Genomic DNA, 25,108 nt, shown 5'->3' with positions numbered 1-25,108 from the left:
GTATGTTTCTCAGTTGGTGTGTGTCTTTTTGTTGTTTTTCAGTGCATGTGTATGCTTCAGCCTTTATTTCTTAAGGGTTTGTGTCTGTCAATGTGTGTCAGTGTTTCTCTGAGGGTTTTTGTGTGTGTGCATCCATCTCTGTGTGTGTGCCTCCATCTGTGTGTGTGTGCCTCCATCTCTGTGTGTGTGTGCCTCCATCTCTGTGTGTGTGTGTGCAGCAATGCGGAAGCGCTCTTCCTGTGTTTGTTCTGTCTGGGCTCTGGTCCTGTTATCCCCAGTACCAGCTTCATAGCAGAGCCTCCATTTCTACTGCTACCTCTCCCATCTCTATTCTCTCGCTCTCTACTAGTCTCCTCCACTTCAATTCCTCCATTTTAACACACTGCTTGGGTGACCAACTGTTTTACTGTAATTTCTTCTATCATTCTCTCCCTATCCCTCTCGTCTAATCTGTGTTATCAAACTCAGTTGCCTATAGGCTACTGTCTGTGTCTCTTTCACTCTCATAACTTACTATTTGTGCTTGGCTAGTTTATTCTTGGTTATAAATAGCAGTGAAGCCCTTGAATGAGCATCAGGTGAATGGGACATTTACCTACTTTCTTTATTTATATTTTAAATATTTTAATTTCTGCCTTGTTCTTTGCATACTGGTTATTGAGTTGTAAGCTGTGGAGAGTGTTTAGGAAGGTGTCAGTGTGAGTGTCTTCTGATCTGTGTGTTCCAGAGACTTTACCCTACAGTCAAATTGGAGGATCCACACAGAGGTGAGTTGCCTTTCTCCCCGTTTTCCCTTTCATGCAAGGAGGTCGCCATTTTGGATCTGTTTCCTTTAGCAAACAGCCATAACCAAGCTAGACCTGTTTGTCTCTCGTACCGCAGTCTCAATTCTGGCTGTGGTTCCTGTTATCTTGGAAGTCATGGTGCATTTTATAGTTGCATGTCCCATGTTGTTATTAAATGACCGTCAATATATGCAATCTGGCACTCCATTCTTTCTCTACCTCTCCATTTTTCTCACTTCCTCTCTCTTCTCTTTTATCATTCCCTTTACTGTCCTGCTCCTTCCCCTAATCATCTATCTAAAACTTTCATGTCTTCTGTTCCTCTTTCCTCTCTGTAATTCTTCCCTTTCTTGTCATCCTCGCGTCCTCTCTTACAAACTTTCATGTCATCTCTCTCTTTTCTTTGTCAAACTTTCCTGTCATTTTCCCTCTTTATATTTTAATGTTCTCCTATCCTTCAGTGTGGATAGGGACCTGGGTCTTCTGCTCTGGGGGAGAGAGGGAAGCTGGACTGAGGTCACGAGAGACGAGGCCCAGGAGCAGGTGACAGGCGGCCCTTTTGTGCGCACCTTCAGTTTCCTACGCAAGATGGCCGGCAACCGCAAGGTAGGAGAGGCCTGCTTTCTGCAGTAGAGTAAATCATATTTTATTGAAGGGCAGACTGATAGAGGAGAAACGGTGTCGAAGATTGGGATTTCATCCCTCGAAAAACATGGGATGGCATGTGCCAAATGCGGTGGCCTTAACTGACCGACCAACCCACAGCACACGGGATCTAAGACTCATTATATATCTAAGGTCTCTTCTCAATAGGGTAATATCATTATGACAACGACACTGCGTGGTGTTGCTGATCATATTGAATGGCGGCCAGAAAGATTTTACCTTTTGAACAAGGTGTGTTGACTCATGATTAAAATGGAATGGAGAGTAATAAACATGTCAAAAGTCTGAATATATTTCAGTTTTTTGCCTTTAGTCAATAGCTAGTGATAACGGAATAATTTTGTCTCCTAACTAGCCATAAGTTATCATAACTCTCCTGTGACGATCTGAAGGATCATGTTACAGCGGGTTCCCTCTACAGCGTTCTCGTAGAGGGGGAGAGCGGGAAGTCGGCTGTTTTATGGTGGTCATAAAACATACGGCCTCTATGCTCTGTAGTGTTTGAGTTTGGAATGCAAACTGTGGAACACAGAGAGACGCTTGGACATCAAAAGTTTTGAATAATTAAACAATATTTATATTTTTGAGAATGTGGGAGTGGTCTGTGGACACTTAAGGGACAGTCATGACGAGTGTGTTTCATTTGGTGATCTCATGAAGGACAGGAAACAGTCATTACTGTGTTTTTGGTTGTGTACACTGAATTATGGGGTTTACATCTAAATATTGTGAAACGTATATGATTAAATATGGAACTATTAGTGAAAAGATGTAATGTGATGTTAACCTTTAAATGAGAAAATATGTGTTTTCATATAAAGTTAACCAAGTCAGTGGCCACGGCCAAGTGAGCATAGACATTGCGTTGGCGTCATGGACTGCACTTTTCTCAGTGAGTATAAAACCCACTCCTTCCCGAAATTTACATTAGACTAGAAAACATGGAGCTGACGCTACATGTTGAAATGGTTAAGAACTACAACTCTATAGGCCCAGGACACCAGACAGCGTGTAGTGTTGGCTACACGGCTGGAAACGGTTAAACTCTAAGACTATCGATCACTACAGAATAAGAGCAAATCCTAGATGTAGAATTACTAGTCTGCAGCTGGAAATTACGTAAATCTAGTACGAGAATACCGACAACCGCAGAAGCAACTATCCTATGGAACAACCATCTGTACGCCTGACATATCCATTACAACTATCCAGAGCCGCTGAGAAAGCCACAACCACGAAAGACATTGTGACTTCTGGGGAAGTTAACCAGAGACTCTCTGTTACTAACCAATAACTGTATTGTTTGTTTATGTATTTCTGTGATTTTAGTTAGTTAGTAAATAAATAATTCAGCCAATTTGTATATAGCTGATTCATTAGGGAGACTAGGATTCTTGCAGATATCCAAGGGTTTGCAACATTCAGATGAGAATGACTAATCGATAAGATATGAAAATATCTGAACAGTCAATTCGGGAATTAGAGACTATAAACATTTTCCCGTGGTGCCCCAACTTCCGAGTTAAGGTTTACATGATTAGTTTAATCACATAATAAGTACAGAGAATTGATTTGGCCTGAATGCCATGCATTATGTCTGGAGGAAACCTGGCATCATCCCTACGGCGAAGCATGGTGGTGAATGTTTTTCTATTCAGGCTCTGGGACTAGTCAGGATCGAGGGAAAGATGAACGGAGCAAAGTACAGAGAGATCTTTGATTAAAACCTGCTGCAGAGAGCTCAGGACGTCAAACTGGGGTGAGAGTTCGCCTTCCAACAGGACAACGACCCTAAGCACACAGCCAAGATAATGCAGGAGTGGCTTGAGGAGTGGCACAATTCTCTGAATATCCTTGAGTGGCACAGCCAGAGCCTGGACTTGAACCTGATCTAACATCTCTGGAGAGACCTGAAAATTGCTGTGCTGTAACACTCCCCATCCAACTATTTAGAGGATCTGCAGAGAAGAAAGGGAGAAACTCCCCAAATACAGGTGTGCCAAGCTTGTAGCTTCATACCCAAGAATACTCGAGGCTGTAATCACTGCCAAATGAGCTTCAACAAAGTATTTATTTATTTATTTTTAACCTTAATTTAACTAGGCAAGTCAGTTAAGAACAAATTCCTATTTACAAGACCTACCGGGGAACAGTGGGTTAACTGCCTTGTTCAGGGGCAGAAATATAAAAAAAAAAAATCTTGTCAGCTCAGAGATCCGATTCAAACCTTTCTGTTACTGTTCCAACGCTCTAACTACTAGGCTACCTGCTGCCCCCCAAAAAAGTACTGAGTAAAATGTCAGTTTAATACATTTGTAACAATTTCTAAAATCCTGTTTTTGCTTATTGGGTATTGTGTGTAGATTTGAGGAAAAAAATACAATTTAAATAATTTTAGAATAAGGCCGTAACAAAATGTGGAAAAAGTCAAGGGGTCTAAATACTTTCCGACTGCGCTGTACTTATCACACAGGGTGGATACTCCTTGGACAGAGTGGATGCTTCTTGATTATTGCCCTCTGTTGGTTACAATGAACTTTGTCCATGGTCTTTATAACTATGTAGTATACTGTGAAATGGACTGGTCATTCACTTGCAATGACTGACTGCTTACAAGACCAGCAAAACATTACAATGGAAACATTTTATGGATTGGCAAATCATTTCAAACGTCTTGTTTATTACATATGTTAAATTCCCTGAAATATCACTTGTACTTGACTATGTACTATTGGGAGAGTGTTTGTAACCGTTATGTCCAGCAGAGGGCAGAGTAAATAACTTTATTGACTTGTGAGCTCAGTAGAGCTTTGCAGTCAGCTTTTCTCTCCCTTCCTCACTGTCAACCTTCCTGCCACTACAACACAACATGCATTGTCCGAATCTGGTTGAATTCTGTAACAACACAGAATAAAATGATTAATAAAAGTCCCATGATGGTAGTTGACTGCCCATTACTGTGTATCACTTATTAACCATCATTTATTCACATTATTTCAGGCCTACTTTAATCAAATATTTCAGTTGATGTGTATATTACTTTTATTTACTTTGATTTTATTCCCTCATCTCAGAGCTGCTGTCTGACCGAATCACTATTTTCGTAGTTCTTCAAAGTAAATAAGGCATACTTTTATGACTGCTGAATACCAACTATCAATCACTTAGATCATGTATTTTCAGGTACAGATACCTCGAAGCAATAACTTTCTATCCCTCTAGATCAGTGGTTCCCAAACGTTTTATAGTCTTGTACTCCTTCAATCATTCAACCCCCAGCTGCATACCCCCTCGAGCACCAGGGTCAGCGCACACTAAAATGTTCTTTGCCTGCCACACACACTATGAGATACATTTATTACACATAAGAATGAGTGTGGGTTTTTGTCACAACCTGGCTCATGGGAAGTGACAAAGAGCTCTTTGTCACAAAGAGGACCAGGGCACAAGTAATAATCACTAATTTTTCTCTTTATTAAGCCATTTTACATATACATTTGTTAATAGAAAATTTTGAATGACTCACCACAGCTTAATGAGAAGGATGTGTTTAAAAGGATGCACATAACTCTGCAATGTTGGGTTGTATTGGAAAGAGTCTCAAATCATTTTCCACACACAGTCTGTGACTGTATTTAGTTTTCATGCTCGTGGGACCGAGAATCCACTCTCAAATAGGTACGTGGTTGCGAAGGGCATCAATGTCTTTTTAACAACGCGATATTCCAAGGCAGGATACTCTGAGCGTAGCCCAATCCAGAAATCTGGCAGTGGCTTCTGATTTGTATTTAATTTCACAGTACCGCTTGTTGCAATTTTGATGAGGCTCTTTTGTTCAGATATCGGTAAGTGGACTGGAGGCAGGGCATGAAAGGGATAATGACTCTGGTTGTTTCGGGAAAGTACCTGCGTAATTGCGCACCCAACTCACTCAGGTGCTTCGCTATATCACATTTGACATTGTCCGTAAGCTTGCGTTCATTGGCACACAAAATATCATACAATGATGGAAAGGCCTGTATTGTCCTTGTTAATGCAGACCGAGAAGAGCTCCAACTTCTTAATCGTAGGCTCAATTTTGTCCCGCACATTAAATATAGTTGCGGAGAGTCCCTGTAATCCTAGATTCAGATCATCCAGGCGAGGATAAAACATCACTCAGATAGTCCAGTCATGTGAGAAACTTGTCATCATACAAGCGGTCAGACAAGTGAAAATTATGGTCAGTAAAAACTTTAAGCTCGTCTCTCAATTTAAAAAAATGTGTAAATACTTTGCCCCTTGATTACCAGCACATTTCTGTATGTTGTAAAAGCATTACATGGTCGCTACCCATGTCATTGCATAGTGTAGAAAATACACAAGAGTTCAGGGGCCTTGCTCTAACAAAGTTTTAACAATTTTCACTGTAGTGTCAAATGTCTTTCAAGGTGTCAGGCATTCCCTTGGCCTCTCGGTGGATGCTGCAGTGTACCCGAGTGACATCGGGAGCAACTTCTTACACGTGCGTTACCACTCCACTAAATCTCACTGTCATGGCTTTTGCGCCATCAGTACAGATACCAACACATCTCCACCAAAGTCCATTTGACATCACAAAGCTGTCCAGTATTTTTTTAAATACCCTCTCCTGTTGTCCTGGTTTCCAGTGGTTTGCAGAAGAGGATATCTTCCTTAATTGACCCCCCCATAAATGTAACGGACATATACCAGGAGCTGTGCCAGGCCTGCGAAGTCTAACTCATCCAGCTGTAATGCATAGAATTCACTGGCTTGTATACAAAGCAGTCATTGTTTCAAAACATCTCCTGCCATGTCACTGTGTCGTGAAACAGTGTTGTTTTGATAAAGATATTGTCTGTATAGTTTTTTTGGCTTTTTCCCCCTACGTTGTCCCAGCCATATCCACAGCAGCAGGAAGAAATAAGCATGGGGCTTGCCTGTCCTAGGCACTCGGTAGCTCACCATATAAGACGCTTCTAGCACCTTCTTATTAATGGTATCTGTTGCTTTTATGTCTTACTACTCGAAAGTCGTCTTAATTCTTGCTCAAACTCATGTGGCTTATTTATCAAATGGTCATGTTTGGTTTCTAAACGTCTGCGCAAGAGTGAAGGTTTCATCAAGTTGTAAGAGAGTACTTTTGCACGTATTTTTTATTTAACCAGGTAGGCCAATTGAGAACAAGTTCTCATTTACAACTGCAACCTGGCCAAGATAAAGCAAAGCAGTGCGGCACAAACAACACAGAGTTTCACATGGAGTAAGCAAATGTACAGTCAATAACACAATAGAAAAAATCTATATACAGTGTGTGCAAATGAGTTAAGATTAGGGAGGTACGGCAATAAATAGGCCATAGTGGCAAAGTAATTACAATTTAAATGCTTAACACTGGAGTGATAGATGTGCAGAAGTTGAATGCGCAAGTAGAGATACTGGGGTGCAAAGGAGCAAAAAAACAAAACAATATGGGTATGAGGTAGTTGGATGGGCTATTTACAGATGGGCTATGTACAGGTGCAATGATCTGTGAGCTACTCTGACAGCTGATGCTTAAAGTTAGTGATAGAGATATGAGTCTCCAGCTTCATTGATTTTTGCAGTTCGTTCCAGTCATTGGCAGCGGAGAACTGGAAGGAAAGGCGGCCACAGGAGGAATTGGCTTTGGGGGTGACCAGTGAAATATACCTGGTGGAGCGCGTGCTACGGTGGGTGCTGATATGGTGACCAGTGAGCTGAGATAAGGTGGAGCTTTTACCTAGCAAAGGTATTGCGCGTCACCCAGTTTGGGAATACCTGCTCTAGATAATGACAATGATCCAGCATAAACTGACTAGAAGCCATGAGAACATACCATGGCAACGCACCATAACACATGTCCCATTGGTGTCTGGGTAAAAAAAAATTGAACTATACCTCGACCCCAGAGAATATTGTATACACCATATACTTTTTAAACAAAGTAGCCTATGAATAGTATCCATGTCGGGGTCTAGATAAATACGGCTACTATATTGATATGGAGCCTAGCCAATTTACATTGTCTTCGGAGTTGTGATGGATCTTTTAAAGGCTGGTTTCTGTCTGACATGCCTGGTTGTCATAAGTCTGCTTACCCAGTCTGCATGTCTACAAGCTATTGCAGATGAGCCCTTTCTTCCAGGCTGATTCTGTATAACATTGTGATTATGTTAAAGACCGGTTCAAACCAGTCAAACAAACTGCCTGTATGTTTAAAAGACTGGTTCTTTCTTACAGATACATTTAGGTCAGGAATCAGGGGCCTGATCAGCTGAGCATTGAGACATGACGTCACCACAAGCTTGTGATAGAAAACTGACAAGCCTGGAGGGACTTTTTAAATGGGGCCGGACTGATTTTGACAGTATTATGAAGGAATAGGAACAAAAGTTCATAATGTTCAAGTGTGACTGTAAGTACATTTAATGTGTTCACATCATAAATTAACGTGTGTACAGTATGTTTCTACTGCTTCAACTCTCTTCCTGACTTCCTGATTTCTATTAACATGGGCTTTGAAGATAACCTTAATGTTTTACTCCATCTGTCTGCTCCCTTAGTAGGGTAAGCTACAAACCAGACTAAAAGTAAAATGAAATCTGCTGCCTCACAGATTTTCATGAAATATTCCAAATCCACAGTGGAGTCCTGTAGGCATGCTCTAATTAGCCGGCATAGATCATTTCTAGTTAAATCTAAGTTAGGCTAGAAAAGCAGGTGAAACTAGTGACTTCATTATGACATCTTTCGTGACATGCTGGGCAGGTTGCATAGGTTGTTATCACTAAAAGTCACAATAGAGTGAATGTTCATTGCCATTTATATGGTTGTTGATGAAGTCCTGAAAAGGACATTTCCCAGTGGGAAAAATACGTTATTTTCTGGTATTAAACTGGGTTTCCTGGTGAAGAAGTAAAAGTATGCGTCATGTAGTCAGAAGGGCAGGACTTTCAGTCTGGTGTCTGAAGCCTCTCTCATTGCCAAAGGTGTTTCCATTCCATCCTTTCAACAACAATGCCTCCTATAGAGGACAATCTCTTTCAAAGGACATCCCCTGTGGCACATGTTGATTCCGGAAGCCTTCCACACTAAGCTTTGTCACCTCTGACCTCCACTTCAGTTGATCCTCCACAAGTGGCAGTAACGCCTAACAGTGCTTGAGACCTAGAGGTCCCACGAAAGTAAACGAATAAAGGCTTTATAGAGCATTCATGAAGTCTTTATAAGCACTACATAGCTATTGTTTGAAGACATTAAAATACTCATGGATCAGTCAAGCAATGCTTACCCTAGTTGCCGTTCCCTCAGTTGCAGTACAGTAGTTGACTCTTTGTTTTCAATGTGAACTGTTTTGTAATGGAAAACCAAAATGTGTTTTTCTTATTGGACAAGTCCATGTATTCCCTCCTCGGTTTGATGCCTAATAAACACAACACTGTCTTTCCTGGAGGCCCCTAGCACTTCATCACACCCACTTTAGTAGAGCAGTAGTCTGCGGTCAGTAGAAGTATTTTGTTAAGGTACAAATGGGGGGCCATCATTACATGGTCTCCTAAGCTAAATAAACACACATTAACACTACCGTACAGTATATAATGCAACTAAGGTCTTCACCAACCGCTCCAGTGATATCCTAATACTGTTTAGTAGCTGCCGATGTTTGTTGGAGTTCAACTTTAGAAGATGTTCCTTTGTAATGTGATAGGTGGTCACTGTTTATTTGCTTTGTGTTGCTGTGCAACACCATCTCCTCCCAGGAACCTCCATTGGTAGGCACGAGGAGTTGCTTTGTGGGCTGACGGAGAGGGTCCAAACGTTGGCTGAGCACCATGACCGGGCATTGGACATGCTACAGGAGCAATTCCACGGGTTGACTAGGGGGCAGCCTGCCACGGTGGTAACCCCACCACCCCTCAGTAACTCGGCAGTTACCAGTGCCGCCTCACCGGCCACTCCACCTTCCCGGGAGCCCTGGTTACCTCCCCCGGAACGCTTTAATGGAGAGCCGAGCATCTGTCAGGCGTTTTTTTAGCTCAATGTGCCCTTATTTTTGAGCTTCAGCCCTCCTCCTTCCTCTTGGATCGCTCCAGAATGGCCTACCTCATCACACTGATGTCTGGGCTCTCACCTGGGCCACCGCCGTATGGGAACAGCAGCTCACTATATGCGTAAGCCTGGAGGGGTTTGTGGGGGCGATTGCGGGAACGACGGATGGAGAGGGAATTCGATGTCACTTGCATGTCCAGGGATTCCACCTTGCCTCCGAGCCATCCCGGAAGTCCCCGACAGTCCCGTGGCAGAGAGCACCGAAGGTTTCCCGACCTTCTTCAAGAGTCACATGCAACTAGGCAGAGCTGGGCCGTCGCCAGTGGAACTGCAACACAGGATCAGCACAAGGAGCTGTCTATATTGCGGGACTTTTGGTCATTTTGTGTCCTTGTGCCCGGTGAAAGACCAGGCCCACCAGACCAGGGAGCGAGTACTCTGGTGGGCCATATGCAGAACGTTTCTGCTTCCCTTAATCACACCACTTTTCATGTCATTCTGCTATGGGGGAACCAGTCCAAATCTCTCCAGGTCCTCACTGACTCTGGAGCCAGTGAAAGCTTTTTGGACGCCACACTGGCTTACGAGCTGAACGTCCCCACTCAGCCTCTCTCCATTCCCATGGATGTTAGAGAGCTGGACGGGTGCTCTATAGGTCGGGTCACCCATACCATCACTCCCATCAACCTATGTGTGTCAGGGAATCACAGCGAGACCATTCAGATCCTGCTCATCAAGTCCCCCCAGGTTCCCATGGTGTTGGGATTCTCCTGGCTCCAGCGACACAATCCACTCATCAACTGGTCTACCAGGGCTATCGTGGGCTGGAGTCTGTTCTGCCACGCCCATGGTCTGAATGGGCGTGGCAGCCTGCCCCGGGACGTCTTCCTGGGTCCTCAGTGGTGGCTCTGGACCTCTCCGCCATTCCCGCGGAGTACCATTACCTCCGGGAGGTGATCAGCAAGGCCCGGGCCATTTCCCTTTCACCGCACCGCCCCTGTGACTGTGAGATGTATCTTCTCCCAAGTACCATGCCGCCCTGGGGACGTCTGTACTCGCTGTCGTGCCAGAGACCAAAGCTATGGAGAAATACATTGGGGACTCCCTACCTACAGAATTTATCCATCCCTCCTCTCCCGCTGGCGTAGGGTTATTATTCGTGGAGAAGAAGGACAAGACCCTGCACTCGTGACTACTGGAGACTCGATGACATCACTGTGAAGAACCGTTATCCGCTACCACTCCTTACCTCGGCCTTCGAGCCACTCCAGGGGGCCACAATCTTCTTCAAGCTGGATCTACAAGATGCCTACCACTTGGTGCGGATACGAGAGGGAGACGAGTGGAAGACCCTCTTCAACACGGCCAGCGGCTGCTACGAATATCTGGTCATGCCCTTTGGCCTCACCAACGTCCCTGTCGTGTTCCAGGCTCTGGTGAACGATGTTTTCCGCGACATGCTGAAACGGTTCGTCTTCCCCCTTTCCCCCAAGAACATGTGCTCTTTGTCTGGCAGGTTCTCCAGTGCCGTCTGGAGAACCTGTTGTTCGTTAATGCAGAAAAGTTCAAATTCCATCGCTCCACCATTCCCTTTTTGGACTACATTATCTCTGTTGGGAGTGTCCAGATAGATCCCGAGGAGGTGAAAGCGGTGTTGTATTGGCCCAGCCGGGGTCCAAGAACGTAAAGCCGAATGCCCTATCTCGCCGCTATAACCCCACGGTTACCACTCCGGAGCCCGAGACCATCCTTTCCACCTCGTGCCTGGCGATGGCACTCAGCTGGGGTATCGGAAACAGCCGAACCCTGGGGGAGGGGGGCATGTAACCGGATGTTCGTGCCTGAAGTTGTCTGCTCCACGGTCCTGGAGTGGGCCCATTCCTCCCGGCCTGCCTGCCACCCGGGCTCCCGGCGGGCCCTGGCCTTAGACTGACAATGCTTTTGTTGGCCTACCATGGTTCCGGACGTCGTCACCTTTGTCGCCGCCTGCATGGTCTGTGCACGTAACAAGATCCCTCGAAAAGCTCCGGCTGGCTTCCTCCAACCTCTGCCTGTCCTTCATCGCCCCTGGTCTCACATCTCCTTGAACTTTGTCACTGGTCTTCCCCTGTCTGATGGCAACACCGCCATCCTGACCGTGGTGGATTGCTTTTCCAAGGCCGCCCACTTCATTCCTCTCATCAAGTTACCCTCTGCCAAGGAGGGTAACTTGATGAGCAGCTCATGCTGCAGCACGTCTTCCGGATCCATGGACTGCCCGTGGATATGGTCTCCAGCCGTGGCCCTCAGTTCTCGTCCCGGTTCTGGAAGGCGTTCTGCACCCTCATTGGGTTGTCGGCCAGCCTTTCCTCTGGGTTCCCCCCCAGTCTAACGGCCAGTCAGAGCAAGCCAACCAGGACCTCGAGACCACTCTGCGCTGCCTGGTCTCTGCCAACCCCACCACCTGGAGTCAGCAGCTGGAGTGGGTGAAATACGCCCGTAACACCTTTCTCTGCTCTGCCATGGGCCTATCACCATTTGAGTGTTCCCTGCGATATCAGCCCCCATTCTTCCCTGAGCAGGAAGCGGTCAGCATACCTTCTGCCCAGATGTTTGTCTGCCGCTGTCATCGTAGCTGGAGGAGAGCCCGGTCGGCCCTCCTCAACACCACCTCCAGGTATCGACGACAAGCGGATCGCCATCGGACCCTGGCTCCCAGGTATCATCTCGGGCAGAAGGTATGGCTATTTAACCGGGATTTGCCCCTCCTGGTGGAATCCCGCAAACTCTCCCCCCGGTTTATCGGCTCGTTCCCCATCTCCAAGATCATTTCCCCCTCTGCTGTTCGTCTTCTGTTGCCCCGTACCTTTCGTGTACATCCCACCTTTCGTGTGTCCAGCGTCAAACCCATGTCTCATAGCCCTTTGTCTCCTGTTTCCAGGCCCACCCTTCTCCCTCGTCTCATCGACGGCCAATCGGCGTATATGGTGAGGCACCTCCTGAAGGTTCAGCCTCGGGGCAGGGGGTTCCAGTACCTGGTTGACTGGGAGGGTTATGGCCCGGAGGAGACGTGTTGGCCAGGGACATCCTGGACCCAGGCCTCATCACGGATTTCCAACACCGACACCCCGGTCAACCAGGTATGCGCCCAGGTAGGACGCCAAGCCCCCCCTCCAGGTTTCGCCCATCTTCCCCATTATCCCCTGTGTATTCATGCCTGTGTTCTCTGTATGTCTGTTGCCAGTTTGTCTTGTTTGTCAAAGTCCACCAGCATTTTGTTTCTCAGCTCCTGCTTTTTCCCAGTCTCTCTTTTCTCGGCCCTCCTGGTTTTGACCCTTGCCTGTCCTGACTCCGAACCCGCCTGCCTGACCACTCTGCCTGCCCCTGACTCTGCCTACCAACCGATACCTTTGCCCCCCACTGGATTCTTGACCTCTGCTTACCCTGAGCCTGCCTGCCGTCTGGTATCGTTGCCTCACCTCTGGTTACTGACCCCTTTCTGCCTTGACTAGTCTGTTGCTTGCTCCTATTGTATAATTAAACTATTGTTTATTCAACGTTGTCTGCATCTGGGTCTTACCTTCATACCTGATAGCCTGCCCATACCATAACACCACCACCACCATGGGGCACTCTATTCACGATGTTGACATCAGCAAACCACCATACACCTGGACTGAGTTTGTGAGGCCGGTTAAACATACTGCCAAATTCTCTAAATCAACGTTGGAGGTGGTTTATGGTAGAGGTCAGGTCAGGTCAGATGAAGTGAGAAGGAACAGTCCTTTACACACACACATATACTTCCATGTCCACAAAGGTCCTACCATGAAGCAGGGCCATGACTACACCAGTGAGAGTAACCAATTAAGTTCCTGACTAGCAACAGAGATGTATTGGCTGTTTAGATGTGCAAGGAGATGACTCCACCTAGAAGGAGGGTGTAAATATATGTGCTTGTGTAATCATGTCTTTGACTGCAGCTGTTTGACGCAGTGGGCGAATAAACTTGGTTTGAACTTTTACAAGTTGTCTGTGAGTGTTTTTGTTTATATCACTAAGCAAATTTGTGCACCAAATTTGAGAGAAATAATATTTTTTTGCCTATGGAACACTTCATTCAGCTCATGAAATTTTGTTTTAACTGTTTTACAACTTTTATGCAATTCACTGGTCCTCCCCTTCCTCCTCTGAGGAGCCTCCACTGGTGCATGTGTGTGTTTATGCATCCATGTGCCTGTGTTTGAGAGAGGGAAAAGTATTGAATTCACTGTGTGTAGGGGGGGGGGTTACAATGTGGGTGTCATAGAATGAGTCAGTGCACCATCTACTCATGTTTTGTAGGTACAGTCGTCCACCCATCTGCCCCCTCTCTCCTGTAGCCTACATAATCACACTATGAAACACATTCGCACACACACACAGTCTTCCTGTGCTGGGCTGAATGACAGGTTTTGTGGGTGAAGGCTCTCAGCACCTGGTCATTATCTCACCGGCGCAGGAGCATATCTGTGCATGGAGACACCTACGCACTGCTGACTCAAAATACACACGCGCACACACACACACACACACACACACACACACACACACACATAAAATACACATGTACTTGGATTGGTTCTCACACACAGCCACCGACACTGACGCACACACACATTTCTCCACAAAGCGGTGCGGCTCTGCAGTGGAGCGGTAACCCACGGCAACGCTCTGGTCTCAAGCCGACCAAAATCCACCAGAGCTGTGGAGGGAGAGGACTGACAGAGGCAGCGCAGTTAAACATGTCACTTTGTCTCCCTGTGTCTGCCACCACCCATTAACATGCCCTTCAAAATCAAGAGGACCCTTTCACTCCCACGCAGACTCCCTAAGATAAAACCTTTTAAACAGCAACAGTACCGAGCCCGTGGGTGAGTGGTAACCCTCCCGTCTCTTGACACATGTATGGGTATGACCCTGGATACTGGGGTTCAATCCATGTGTCCTCCAAAAAGCTGATGTATACAGTAGGACTTGTGAAACCAACAAGGGGTCCCTAGTAGAGACTGCTGCAGCCAATTGAAATGTCCTCAAGTCTAGAGGACTCTTCACTCCCTAAGATAAAGATGTAGCAGGGATACCCTGTTTTTCATCTACTTTCACCTACAGGCGACGTGAGTATGACGTCTTCCTCTCATCATGAAATAGACGTCTGTACTTGTTTGTAACAGAAGCGAGTTGGTCTTCTCAGTCACCAAACCAGTTTCCAACCAGAACGTTTTGTCATAAAGATATCATGTGCCAAATGTTGCACACCGAGAATGAAGTCTGACGCATAGAGGGCAGGAGAAAGGCAGGGAGAGACTGAGAGAGGGAGTCAAATACACCTTTCAAACCAAGATGTTTCCGCCAAATGTTTGACTATCTTTCTTTATATCTGAAAGGTGTTGTCGGGAACAAAGCCTGTACTTTTATTTCTCTTTGCTCTTGTTGGTTGCTACACTCTTAGAAAAAAGGGTTTCAAAGGGGTTATTTGAGTGTACCCATTGGAGAACCCTTTTTGGTTCCATTTAGAACCCACTTTGGAAAGTGTTCAAGATAGAACCCACAAGGTTTCTACCTGGAACCAAAAAGTTTTGTTGCGTGGATAGCCGAAGAACCCTTTTAGGTTCTAGATAACGCCTTTTTTCTAAGAGTGTAGGCAGGGCCCTTTACTAGGCTGTTATCATCCTCCTGGCAGTTATAGACTTTGAGAGGCATGTCACTTTGTCCATCTCTTCGCATAGCCCTCCACTAAGCATGCACTTATTAACCACAACTGGATGGATCCATAAAGAATTACTATGGAAATGAACGTCACTGAATTCTGAAAATATTGGAATAAAGTAGGCTAATGCAATTGAAGGCATGGATCATATTGTTTAATACCGAAACATCCAAAGTCATCTAATCATTTATAATACATTTTGAGCAATAGTTTACCCGTGTGTGTTCAACCAGATGATATTTTCAGCGCTGTTTTGATTGGATGCAATGCATTTACAACTCATATAACAGGTCCATATGAATTGACAAGGCATTGATTTTAGCATAGCCTATGTCTTCAGTTGTCTTGGCCTCATTAGAAGTAGTCCCTCTGTATAAATTGATCATACATTTCTCCTCTTTTGCAAAGCTCTTCAGTTACTGTATTACATGTGAAATTTCTGTCATCTTATTTCATCACATTTGTGACTAGAAAGAATGGTGCTGGAGGAGATCCGCCTCTACCATCACTCCTATTAGCCAACGTGCAATCACTGGACAATAAATTGGATGAGCTCCTATCAAGCTGTCATAAAGGCAAAGGGTGGCTACTTTGAAGAATCTAAAATATAACATGTATTTTGATTTGTTTAATACTTTGTTGGTTGTGTTTTTTCATATTTTTGTATGTCTTAACTATTATTCTACAATGTAGAAAATAGTAAAAATATAGAACCCTTAAATGAGTAGGTGTGTCAACTTTTGACTGGTACTGTATATGTACAGTCCTTTTGGAAAGTATTTAGACCCTTTGCCTTTTTCCACATTTTGTTACATCACAGCCTTATCATAAAATGTATTAAAAAAATGAAAAACTGGCATCAATCTGCACCCATCATGACAAAGTGAAAACAGTTTTTTTTTTTTTACATTTTTGCAAATGTATAACTTTTTTGTTGTTGAAAATAGCTGCACAGCGACACTCCCCATCCAGCTTGAGACAATCTGCAGAGAAGAATGGGAGAAACTCCCCAAATACAGGTGTGCCAAGCTTGTAGCGTCATACCCAAGAAGACTCGAGACATTAATCACTGCCAACAGTGCTTCAAAAAAGTACTAAGGGTCTGAATTCTTATGTAAATGGGATATTTCAGTTTATTTGTAATACATTTGCTAAAATGTCTAAAAACCTGTTTTTGCATTATCATTATGGGGTATTGTGTGTAGATTGAGGGGGGGACTAATCCATTTTAGAAGGCTGTAACGTAACAAAATGTGGAAAAAGTTGAGGGGTCTGAATATTTTCCGAATGCACTGTATGTATGTGGAGGTCCTGGGCTGGCATGGTTACACGTGGTCTGCGGTTGTGAGTCCAGTTGGATGCACTGCCAAATTCTCTAAAACGACACTGGAGGCAGCTTATGCTAGAGAAATTAACATTACATTATCTGGCAACAGCTCTGGTGGACATTCCTGCAGTCAGCATTCCAATTGCACTCTCCCTCAACTTGACACATCTGTGGCATTGTGTTGTGTGACTAACCACACATATTAAAGTGGCCTTTGTGGTGCACCTGTGAAATGACAATGGTGTTTTAAAAATGTTTATGCCACACAAATCAGGTGGATGGATTATATTGGCAAATTAGAAATGCCGACTAGCCGGGAGGTAAACAAATTTGTTAACCAAATTTGAGAGTAATAAGCTTTTTATGTGTCTCATTTCAGCACATGGGACCAACACTTGCATTTATATTTTTGTTCAGTGTACATACAATGAGTGACCATTCCCTCTCTCTCCATAATACCAGAATAGTACCACAAATAACTAACACTTCTTGATTTACTTCCATATATTTTCTCTCTGTGCTAGCAGTGAATGTTATCACCGAATTTAAAGATGGGCTCATTCTGAAACCTCCTCCGGGAGGCGTAATTTTTTATAATCTGAAGTGCAAAAAAACGACAGAATTTCCTGTATGAGAAAGCCTCCTTTTACGCAGCATCAGTGACATTGTCGTTGGACTAGGGATACAGACAAGTTGAACGTGCTATTTTGTAAGGGTGTTACAGTTTGGCTACAACACAGACCTTTTACCTTAGCCATATAATCATATAACTGCTTTAGCGTTAACCTCTCAGGGAAGAACAAAACAGGCAGATATTTGAAGTTCCTGCTTGACAGCCACAAGCGCTTTGCCTTTAAAGGGATTTATTTGTCGTACTGGAGAGGAAGGGTCTCGATTCTCACCATGTCCAGAGTCGCGGATCTGTCGAAAATTCGACAAGAGAGAATGAGAGATATTAATTTACGGGTGAGTGGATGAATTTGGAGGCTTACTATTACTGATACCTTGTGCTACTGGCAAATTTCTGACATAAGTGAAATGCGCAAAAAGTAAATGTTTCAAGCGCATCTGTACATATGATTAAAACTTGAAACTTGTGGATGTCATTTTAGAATTGGAGACATTATCTAATATTGGTTATAATGATAACGTTTAGATTGCGATCGTCATTGCAGAAGCACGTAGGCTATTTTTTAGGAAGTTTGCGCAATATGGAGATACTTCACAAAAACAAGCGGCGCGCTTGGCAATGATCCTGCCCTTATGGTGACAATTGGTCTATGGAAGCCTATACTGTTTATCACCTTTTTCTGTTTGGTCATGATTCCCCAAAATATCGAGACTAGGGGTCTGAGTTGGAGAAAGTTCTTTTTTGGGGGGGGGGGGGGTACCCGGAAGTGTTGCCACATTCTGGAGAGCAAACATAGTCATTGGAACTAACAGTTTGCAGTTTTCCATGTAGGCTATATATAGACCTATGTGACACACACCTAGAATATGTATATACCTTTAGTGTAATATTTGTGATTGGAAGAAGCATGTACCTGTACATTATTTTTAGTTTTATTTCAGAATTACATGTAAAAGTTATACACCATACATAGGCTACAACAAAAAAACAACAGTGCATCATGCTATTACCATGCAAGCCTGCAATATTAAAATATGACATTGTTCTGTGTACCATTTTGCCTCCCAATTAGACTGATTGTGTGTGTGCACATGCTTGCATGTGAGCTGGTTTCAGGGAATGAGGACTGCATGTGCCCTTAGTTTTGTTAACGTAGTGATCTTGTATGTAAGGTACATACAGCTTCTGTGTGTGTTTGACTATAGCATCGGTTGCCGTAGAAACGACACTCTGTTGGTGTGATATTATCTGCTTTCTCTGGCACAGTGGATGGCGGATGTCTGAGAAAAACCTTAGCTTGCCAGCGCCATATGAACATCACTTTCCTACGGTGGGGGGTGTGTGTGCATGTGTGCATGTATGCTTATTGCACATTTATTAAACATAGATTTGTTGGCACTGGCCCCAAAACTATGTGTCACTCACACACTACAACAAACTGGACAGTTCGAGGTTTTGCATGTTCAGCACATACAGGAGACCATGCTTCGAGTAATTTTGCTGGTGTCCTCGGTTCATGTTACACATTCACACCACTACACTAATCAGACCTGAGTTGAAATACTATTTGTTGTCTCTTAAATACTTGTAGTGTTTCACAGAGCCTGTCTAGAGTGCCATATGGGTGGTGTTTCGACTAAATGGGAGTATTCTTTTGATTCCTTTGCACCAGGCAAGGATAAATAAAGGTTGAGAAACACTGCCCTAGTATATCAAAGTCAATATTTTTACTGAAATGCTTATTACAACCCCCGCTGTTGATGTTTTTTAATGCTTGGGTGCCCTTATTTGCTATGGTAGTCCCCAGCACCCTTGTGGTTTGAACCCTGATTAAAGTTGCAATATGTCACTTTTAGTGCGTCCTGACCAAATTCACATAGAAATGAGATTTATAGATCTGTCATTCTCATTGAAAGCCATTCTAAGAAGCTCTAGATCTCTTCTATGTTTTGTTTTTTTGCAACTTTTACTTTCGGTTTTGTACACCAGCTGAAAAAGCTATATTTTTGGTTATGGAAAAGATATTTGACAGCGGTTTAGATAGCACAATGATTCTCTACAAAATGACTGCTTCTTTTGTCACGTAAACTGAAAGTAGACAAACTATTGGGAAATGGAGGAGTGATGTCTGCATTTTACACCTTTTTAAGTAGTAACTTTCCAAGTACAATTAGTGACCAGAGTAAAAACCATCATCGTCACTGTGCTTCCTTATGTTATTATTTTGATCTGTATTGCTTCCCGTATGTATGGTTGCGTTGAACTTAATCAAACGAAATAGGAATACTTCCTACAGTACAGGAGTGAGGTGGGAGGGAGCTATTGCAATCTATAGCACACATGGGAAACCGTGTAGGAGAATGTGTGTAGGCGTGAATGTGTTCGAACGAGAGGACCGAGGGCGAAGTACAAATCTTGAGAGTTAGAAATAAAGAGTGAGAGGGGGATGGAGAAAGATGTTGTGTGAGATACAGGGAGGGCGAGATGGAGGATACGACTTCCTTAGAGAGCAATGACTCTGGTGCATTCCAGAGTTGTGTGTCAGGTTGGAGGGACTCTCTCACACACACACACACAGGCCAATATTAGACTGACTCCCCGTTTTCTTCTTGTCCCTCTGTATGGTATGTCGACTAGGGAGACTAAACTTGAATCCACCTCAGGCTCTGCTTTGCCCAGCATCCCTCCAGAGGACATAAACCAGGCTACAGGGCCACTTCAGTCCACACAGCAGTCCTTAATCTGGAGCGCGCACACATACACACACATTTGATGTCAATACACATACCAACACACAGAAAGCATAGAAATTCTAGGAAACACACTGTATATGAGGTATGAAACTTTGTCGTGTGTGTTTGCCGTTGCTTTATCAGTGACTCAGTGAAGTAAACCGGTGGTAGAATATAAAATGAATCTCCCTATAGACTCTGTCCATATTCCCATGTCTTTCTCAGTGTTATCGTCCTGACACCTTTTAATGACACCTTCTATATATCTCTCTCACCCCATCTATTCTTTCACTCCCTGATGTATTGCTCACTTTAGCGTTTAAGCCAATTATACAGCACTAGGCTGTGTATACAGTGAGGAAAAAAAGTATTTGATCCCCTGCTGATTTTGTACGTTTGCCCACTGAAAAAGAAATGATCAGTCTATCATTTTAATGGTAGGTTTATTTGAACAGTGAGAGACAGAATAACAACAACAAAAATTTGAGTTTGTAATGGAATTCCTCTTCTTCAGAGGAGGAGTAGCAAGGATCAGACCAATGTGCAGCATGGTAAGTGTCCATAATGATATATTTAATAAATCAACAGAACACTGAACAAAATAACAAAAGTAAAAACAAACGACCAAAACAGTCATCTATGGTGAAAACACTAACACAGGATACAGCCACCCACAAAACACAATAGAAAACAGGCTACCTAAATATGGCTCCCAATCAGAGACAACGACTGACACCTGCCTCTGATTGAGAACCATACCAGGCCAAACACATATAACAGAACAAAACATAGAAAAACAACATAGAATGCCCACCCCAACTCACTCCCTGACCAACTAAAATAAAGACATAAAAAAGGAACTAAGGTCAGAACGTGACAGAGTTGCCAAACGTCAGCCTCAAAACCTTAATGACTTGGAGAAGATCTGCAAAGAGGAGTGGGACAAAATCCCTCCTGAGATGTGTGCAAACCTGGTGGCCAACTTTTTGCCATCAAGTACTAAGTCATGTTTTGCAGAGGGGTCAAATACTTATTTCCCTTATTAAAATGCAAATCAATTTATAACATTTTTGACATGCATTTTTCTGGACTTTTTGTTGTTGTTATTCTGTCTCTCACTGTTCAAATAAACCTACCATTAAAATTACATACTGATCATTTCTTTGTCAGTGGGCAAATGTAGGATATCAGCAGGGGATCAAATACTTTTTCCCCTCACTGGATATATATATATATATATATATTTGCCTCTGACAGATCAGAAATGACTAATTATAAACTTCATTGGTATATTATTCTCTTTTCCCTGTAAAAATGTTAGTGCTTTGCATTGCTGCATCAAAATAACAGTTTACTTTAAACAGGTACACAAACATTGACCAACAATTAGGGACAGTACAGATGTATAGGTTTGGAAGACCTGGCCCAGCATATCAGTCAACCCTGAATGTCATGGGTCACCACTGAGATGACGATGATGCCAAAATGTAATGGTAATATTGGCAAATGTTAACTTTTGGACATCACTATACTGTATACGTAGTCCCGGATAGATTCAGAGAAGTGTTTCTCAACTCCTGTCCCCACAACCCACATTTATTTTCCCAGCCAAGCACAAACACACAATTCAACTTGATGTGACGAATAATCTATTCATTAAGTCTTGCTTTATCAACCAGACAATTTATCAGGTGTGTCAGTGCTGTGTGGACTATGATATGGTGGAAAACACCATGAAGGTCATTGTCTAGACATTTACCACTCAGCAATATTTATATTTTAATCATGACATGGCAAACTACAGTCAACCTGTCTAGCTTGGGTTCCTCTTTTATTGCAAAGTTCATGTGATCATCACAAGCCGTTCTCCAATTTGCTTCTCAATATCAGCCTTCTGTAGAAAAACAGCGGAAACAGAGAAAGAGACATAAGGCAATGATGGGGTAGTGAGTGAGAAGGTGTAGAAAGACAGTGAAAACACAGACATCTATTGTGTTGCATTCTGGGCCTATGTTGTGTAAAGTGCTGGGAGTCATCTCTCTCTCTCTCTCTCTCTCTCTCTCTCTCTCTCTCTCTCTCTCATATTAACGTCCTCTGCTGGTGATCGCTGTCAAAAAATACTGACCAGTTTTGTAAATCCTCTTACTTTTATGGTGACATTTGGTTTTGAGACCTACCCACACGTACTGATCTCACACACAGAGAATCAAGTCTCTAACTCTCACCTTTAGACTCAATTATTTCACACTGAATGCAGAAAAACTTTTGACCTCAAATGAAAAACTGCACAAATGCGGTTTTGTGGTGCCCTCCCTCTTTTGCCGCTGTTGCCCTAGTAACAGCTCACCCTGCCCACTTTAGCCCCAAAAGAGGAAGCCTTCCCTGTCTACTTCCTGTGCAGGATGTCAACATGGCAACAGACATAAGGCTGTCCCTCCCCTGACACACAGACAAAAATATGTTACTTGTCACAACTCTAAAAGAATGGAAAGACATTGTTAACCCTTCACTGCTACCGTATACCTGTTTCTGGTTGAACAATCAATCCCAACACAGGAAAATGTACAGGTTCAATGTGGCGGCAACTGCTTTTAATTCCCAAGAAGTCATCAATTTATGTTGCATAAAGTTCTGCTCCATCAGACTGGTTCCCAAAGACACTGAACATTGCTCATGCTTCTGTGAGAGGAACACACTGGAGTTTTTAGTTGGAGGTAGCATCAGGAATTACGTTAGTTAGTCAGGGCGACTAAGGCCTGCCTGGTCAAGGTAGCTATGGTTACAAGATGATTGTGGACATTGCATTAGGAAATCCTCATTAATGATGGAACGTTACGATGATAACAATGGGATGTGTGACGGATCCGGGGGGGGGGGACTCCCTCTTCAGCGTCTGTCATTCTCACATCTAATGTTGACACCTAAGAGGGCTACTGGTAAACGCTTAGATTTTACTTCCTTTTGCTATTGTCGCAAGCTGTACACTTTCCACCAACATGTTTCTTTAAGGTACTGATGGAATGTAAAAGGCCTCTTTTTTAAAAGCAGAAGAGTAGGAGGGTTAAGGGAAGTTCTGACACATGATTTCAACTCTTTAACCTGTCCACCTCATGTCAAAGGTGCCATTGTATGTCATCAGTGCATTCTGCTTCTCTCCTCCTTTTTTCATCTCCTCCCAGAATAAGGAGAAGGAACGCATGAGGGAGAGGGAGAAGGAGGCGCGGGACAGGGAGGCGCGCTACAGCAACGGTCATCTCTTCACCTCCCTCACCGTGTCGGGGACCACCCTCTGTTCAGCATGCAACAAGAGCATCACTGCCAAGGAGGCCCTCAGCTGCCCCAGTGAGTACTACTAATGCTACTACAAATACTACTACTACTACTACTAATACTACAAATACTACTACTACTACTACTAATACTACAAATACTACTACTACTACTACTAATACTACAAATACTACTACTACTACTACTAATACTACAAATACTACTACTACTACTACTACTACTAATACTACAAATACTACTACTACTACTACTAATACTACAAATACTACTACTACTACTACTACTACTACTAATACTACAAATACTACTACTACTACTACTACTAATACTACAAATGAATACAACTACTACCACACACACAGCACCCCTATAGTGGCCCTTAACTGTCCCAGTAAGCCTTGCCTACCCACCAGATCCTTCAGATACAGGCCTGAGCTACACAGCATGTGTACCTCAGCAAACCAAAAGAACATCTCAAAAACGTACCACACCCTGTACCTCCCTAAAACCCTAACGATTTACAAAAATGCAGCATCATTTATCAGGACATACATTGTCATATCACGCTATGGTGGCAGAATATTGAGGCACTACCAAAGGGAACAATCTACGCTATTTATACCATTCCTTTACAAGCAAATCAACCTGTTAACTCTCCAAATAAGCTACAACACAGTAATGAACTACAATGTGACTATTAATTCCATTTAAAATAGTTACATTTTGGACATTGATCTACATGCAGTCATATAATGGGTGAGAGTTGGGGATGGTGAGCTTCTCACCCACTCAAAAACACATCTCCACTGCCATCCTCACAGCCAAATTGGCCTAGAAGGAGCTGCAGCCCAATGTATTTTCATTACATTTGATATAACTTATAATAGATTGTGCTGGAATACATTTTGGTTTGTGTGTTATGCTAAGTATTTATTTTGAAATATTTACATTATTGTAGGAATACATTTTGACACACAGTTCACACACAAATATACATTAATTTATGCAAAACTTGCCACGGTGTGTGTCAGTCATGTGCACAGGCAAAACATTTCACGCACAAATATAGACACGTGTCACACACACACACACACACACACACACACCCTTTCCTGTTATGCCTATATACTTCACTTCTTCTGCTGGGTAGCATTTCTTCATTTCTCAACCAAACCTGATTCAGTTTTCCAGACAGAGAGGGTTGGGTACAGATAACAAACAGTTCCTGTGTTGTCAGGACTCCATGCCCCTATACAGATAATAGCCCTGGTGTTCTGTCAGAACTGTGCACCCTGTGCTGGCCTGCACCAGACTCTGATCTGATAGCCCATCTGTATCTGTGGCAGGCGGTAACTATGTACCTTGCAGGTTCTTCCTATTTTCAGGGGGAGTTAAAGGTTAAAGGTCACTGTCTCATGACGTTGTTCAAATTCCTAATACTAAATTATGAAATATGCTAAATTTAGTTCAGGGTTAATACCATTAATGCTAGTACACTTACTCACCAGATTTAGTTTGGCTTGATTTCACCACACCAAATCAAACCGGTGAATAAATAAAAGCAAATAAATTCAGTGTTCACTCAAACAATTGTCTTAAAAGATCTCTCTAAAAAAATGTTTTTACTGCAAGAGGGAGTCAGGATTGCGTTCTTCAGTGTGTAAGCCTACAAATTTAAGTAGGCTTAATGTCTAGATTTGGGTCAGAGAAGTGTTTAGGGCGGGCGGGGGAGGACCAGTGGAACTGGGTTCTGAAACACCCCTGGGTCTCTCCTCCCCTCCACCATATGTGTCTAAACATTAACTTCCTGTTCACAAACCCTGCACAGGAAGTGAAACGATGGCCACAAACGAAGCAGGTGGGACAGGGAAAGAGAAG

General features: G+C 43.5%; 1 protein-coding gene across 5 annotated transcripts in view; it reads left to right on the top strand.

Moving 5' to 3' along the window:
* Positions 1–25,108, top strand: part of LOC135552101 (rho guanine nucleotide exchange factor 2-like) — a 72,796-nt gene that overhangs the window by 5,627 nt on the left and 42,061 nt on the right. For 4 of the 5 annotated variants that reach the window (XM_064983506.1, XM_064983507.1, XM_064983505.1 and 1 more), the window contains exons 4-6: positions 728–767; positions 1,247–1,391; positions 23,119–23,281. In XM_064983506.1, coding sequence (XP_064839578.1) covers positions 728–767; positions 1,247–1,391; positions 23,119–23,281 — 348 coding nt within the window. Of the gene's footprint in view, positions 1–727; positions 768–1,246; positions 1,392–17,210; positions 17,543–23,118; positions 23,282–25,108 lie in introns of those variants that run through there. The other variant, XM_064983509.1, reaches the window with a different exon arrangement.

Source organism: Oncorhynchus masou, chromosome 13, assembly GCF_036934945.1.
Source record: "Oncorhynchus masou masou isolate Uvic2021 chromosome 13, UVic_Omas_1.1, whole genome shotgun sequence".
Taxonomy (NCBI): Eukaryota; Metazoa; Chordata; class Actinopteri; order Salmoniformes; family Salmonidae; genus Oncorhynchus; species Oncorhynchus masou.
This window is presented reverse-complemented; position numbering and strand designations above follow the sequence as displayed.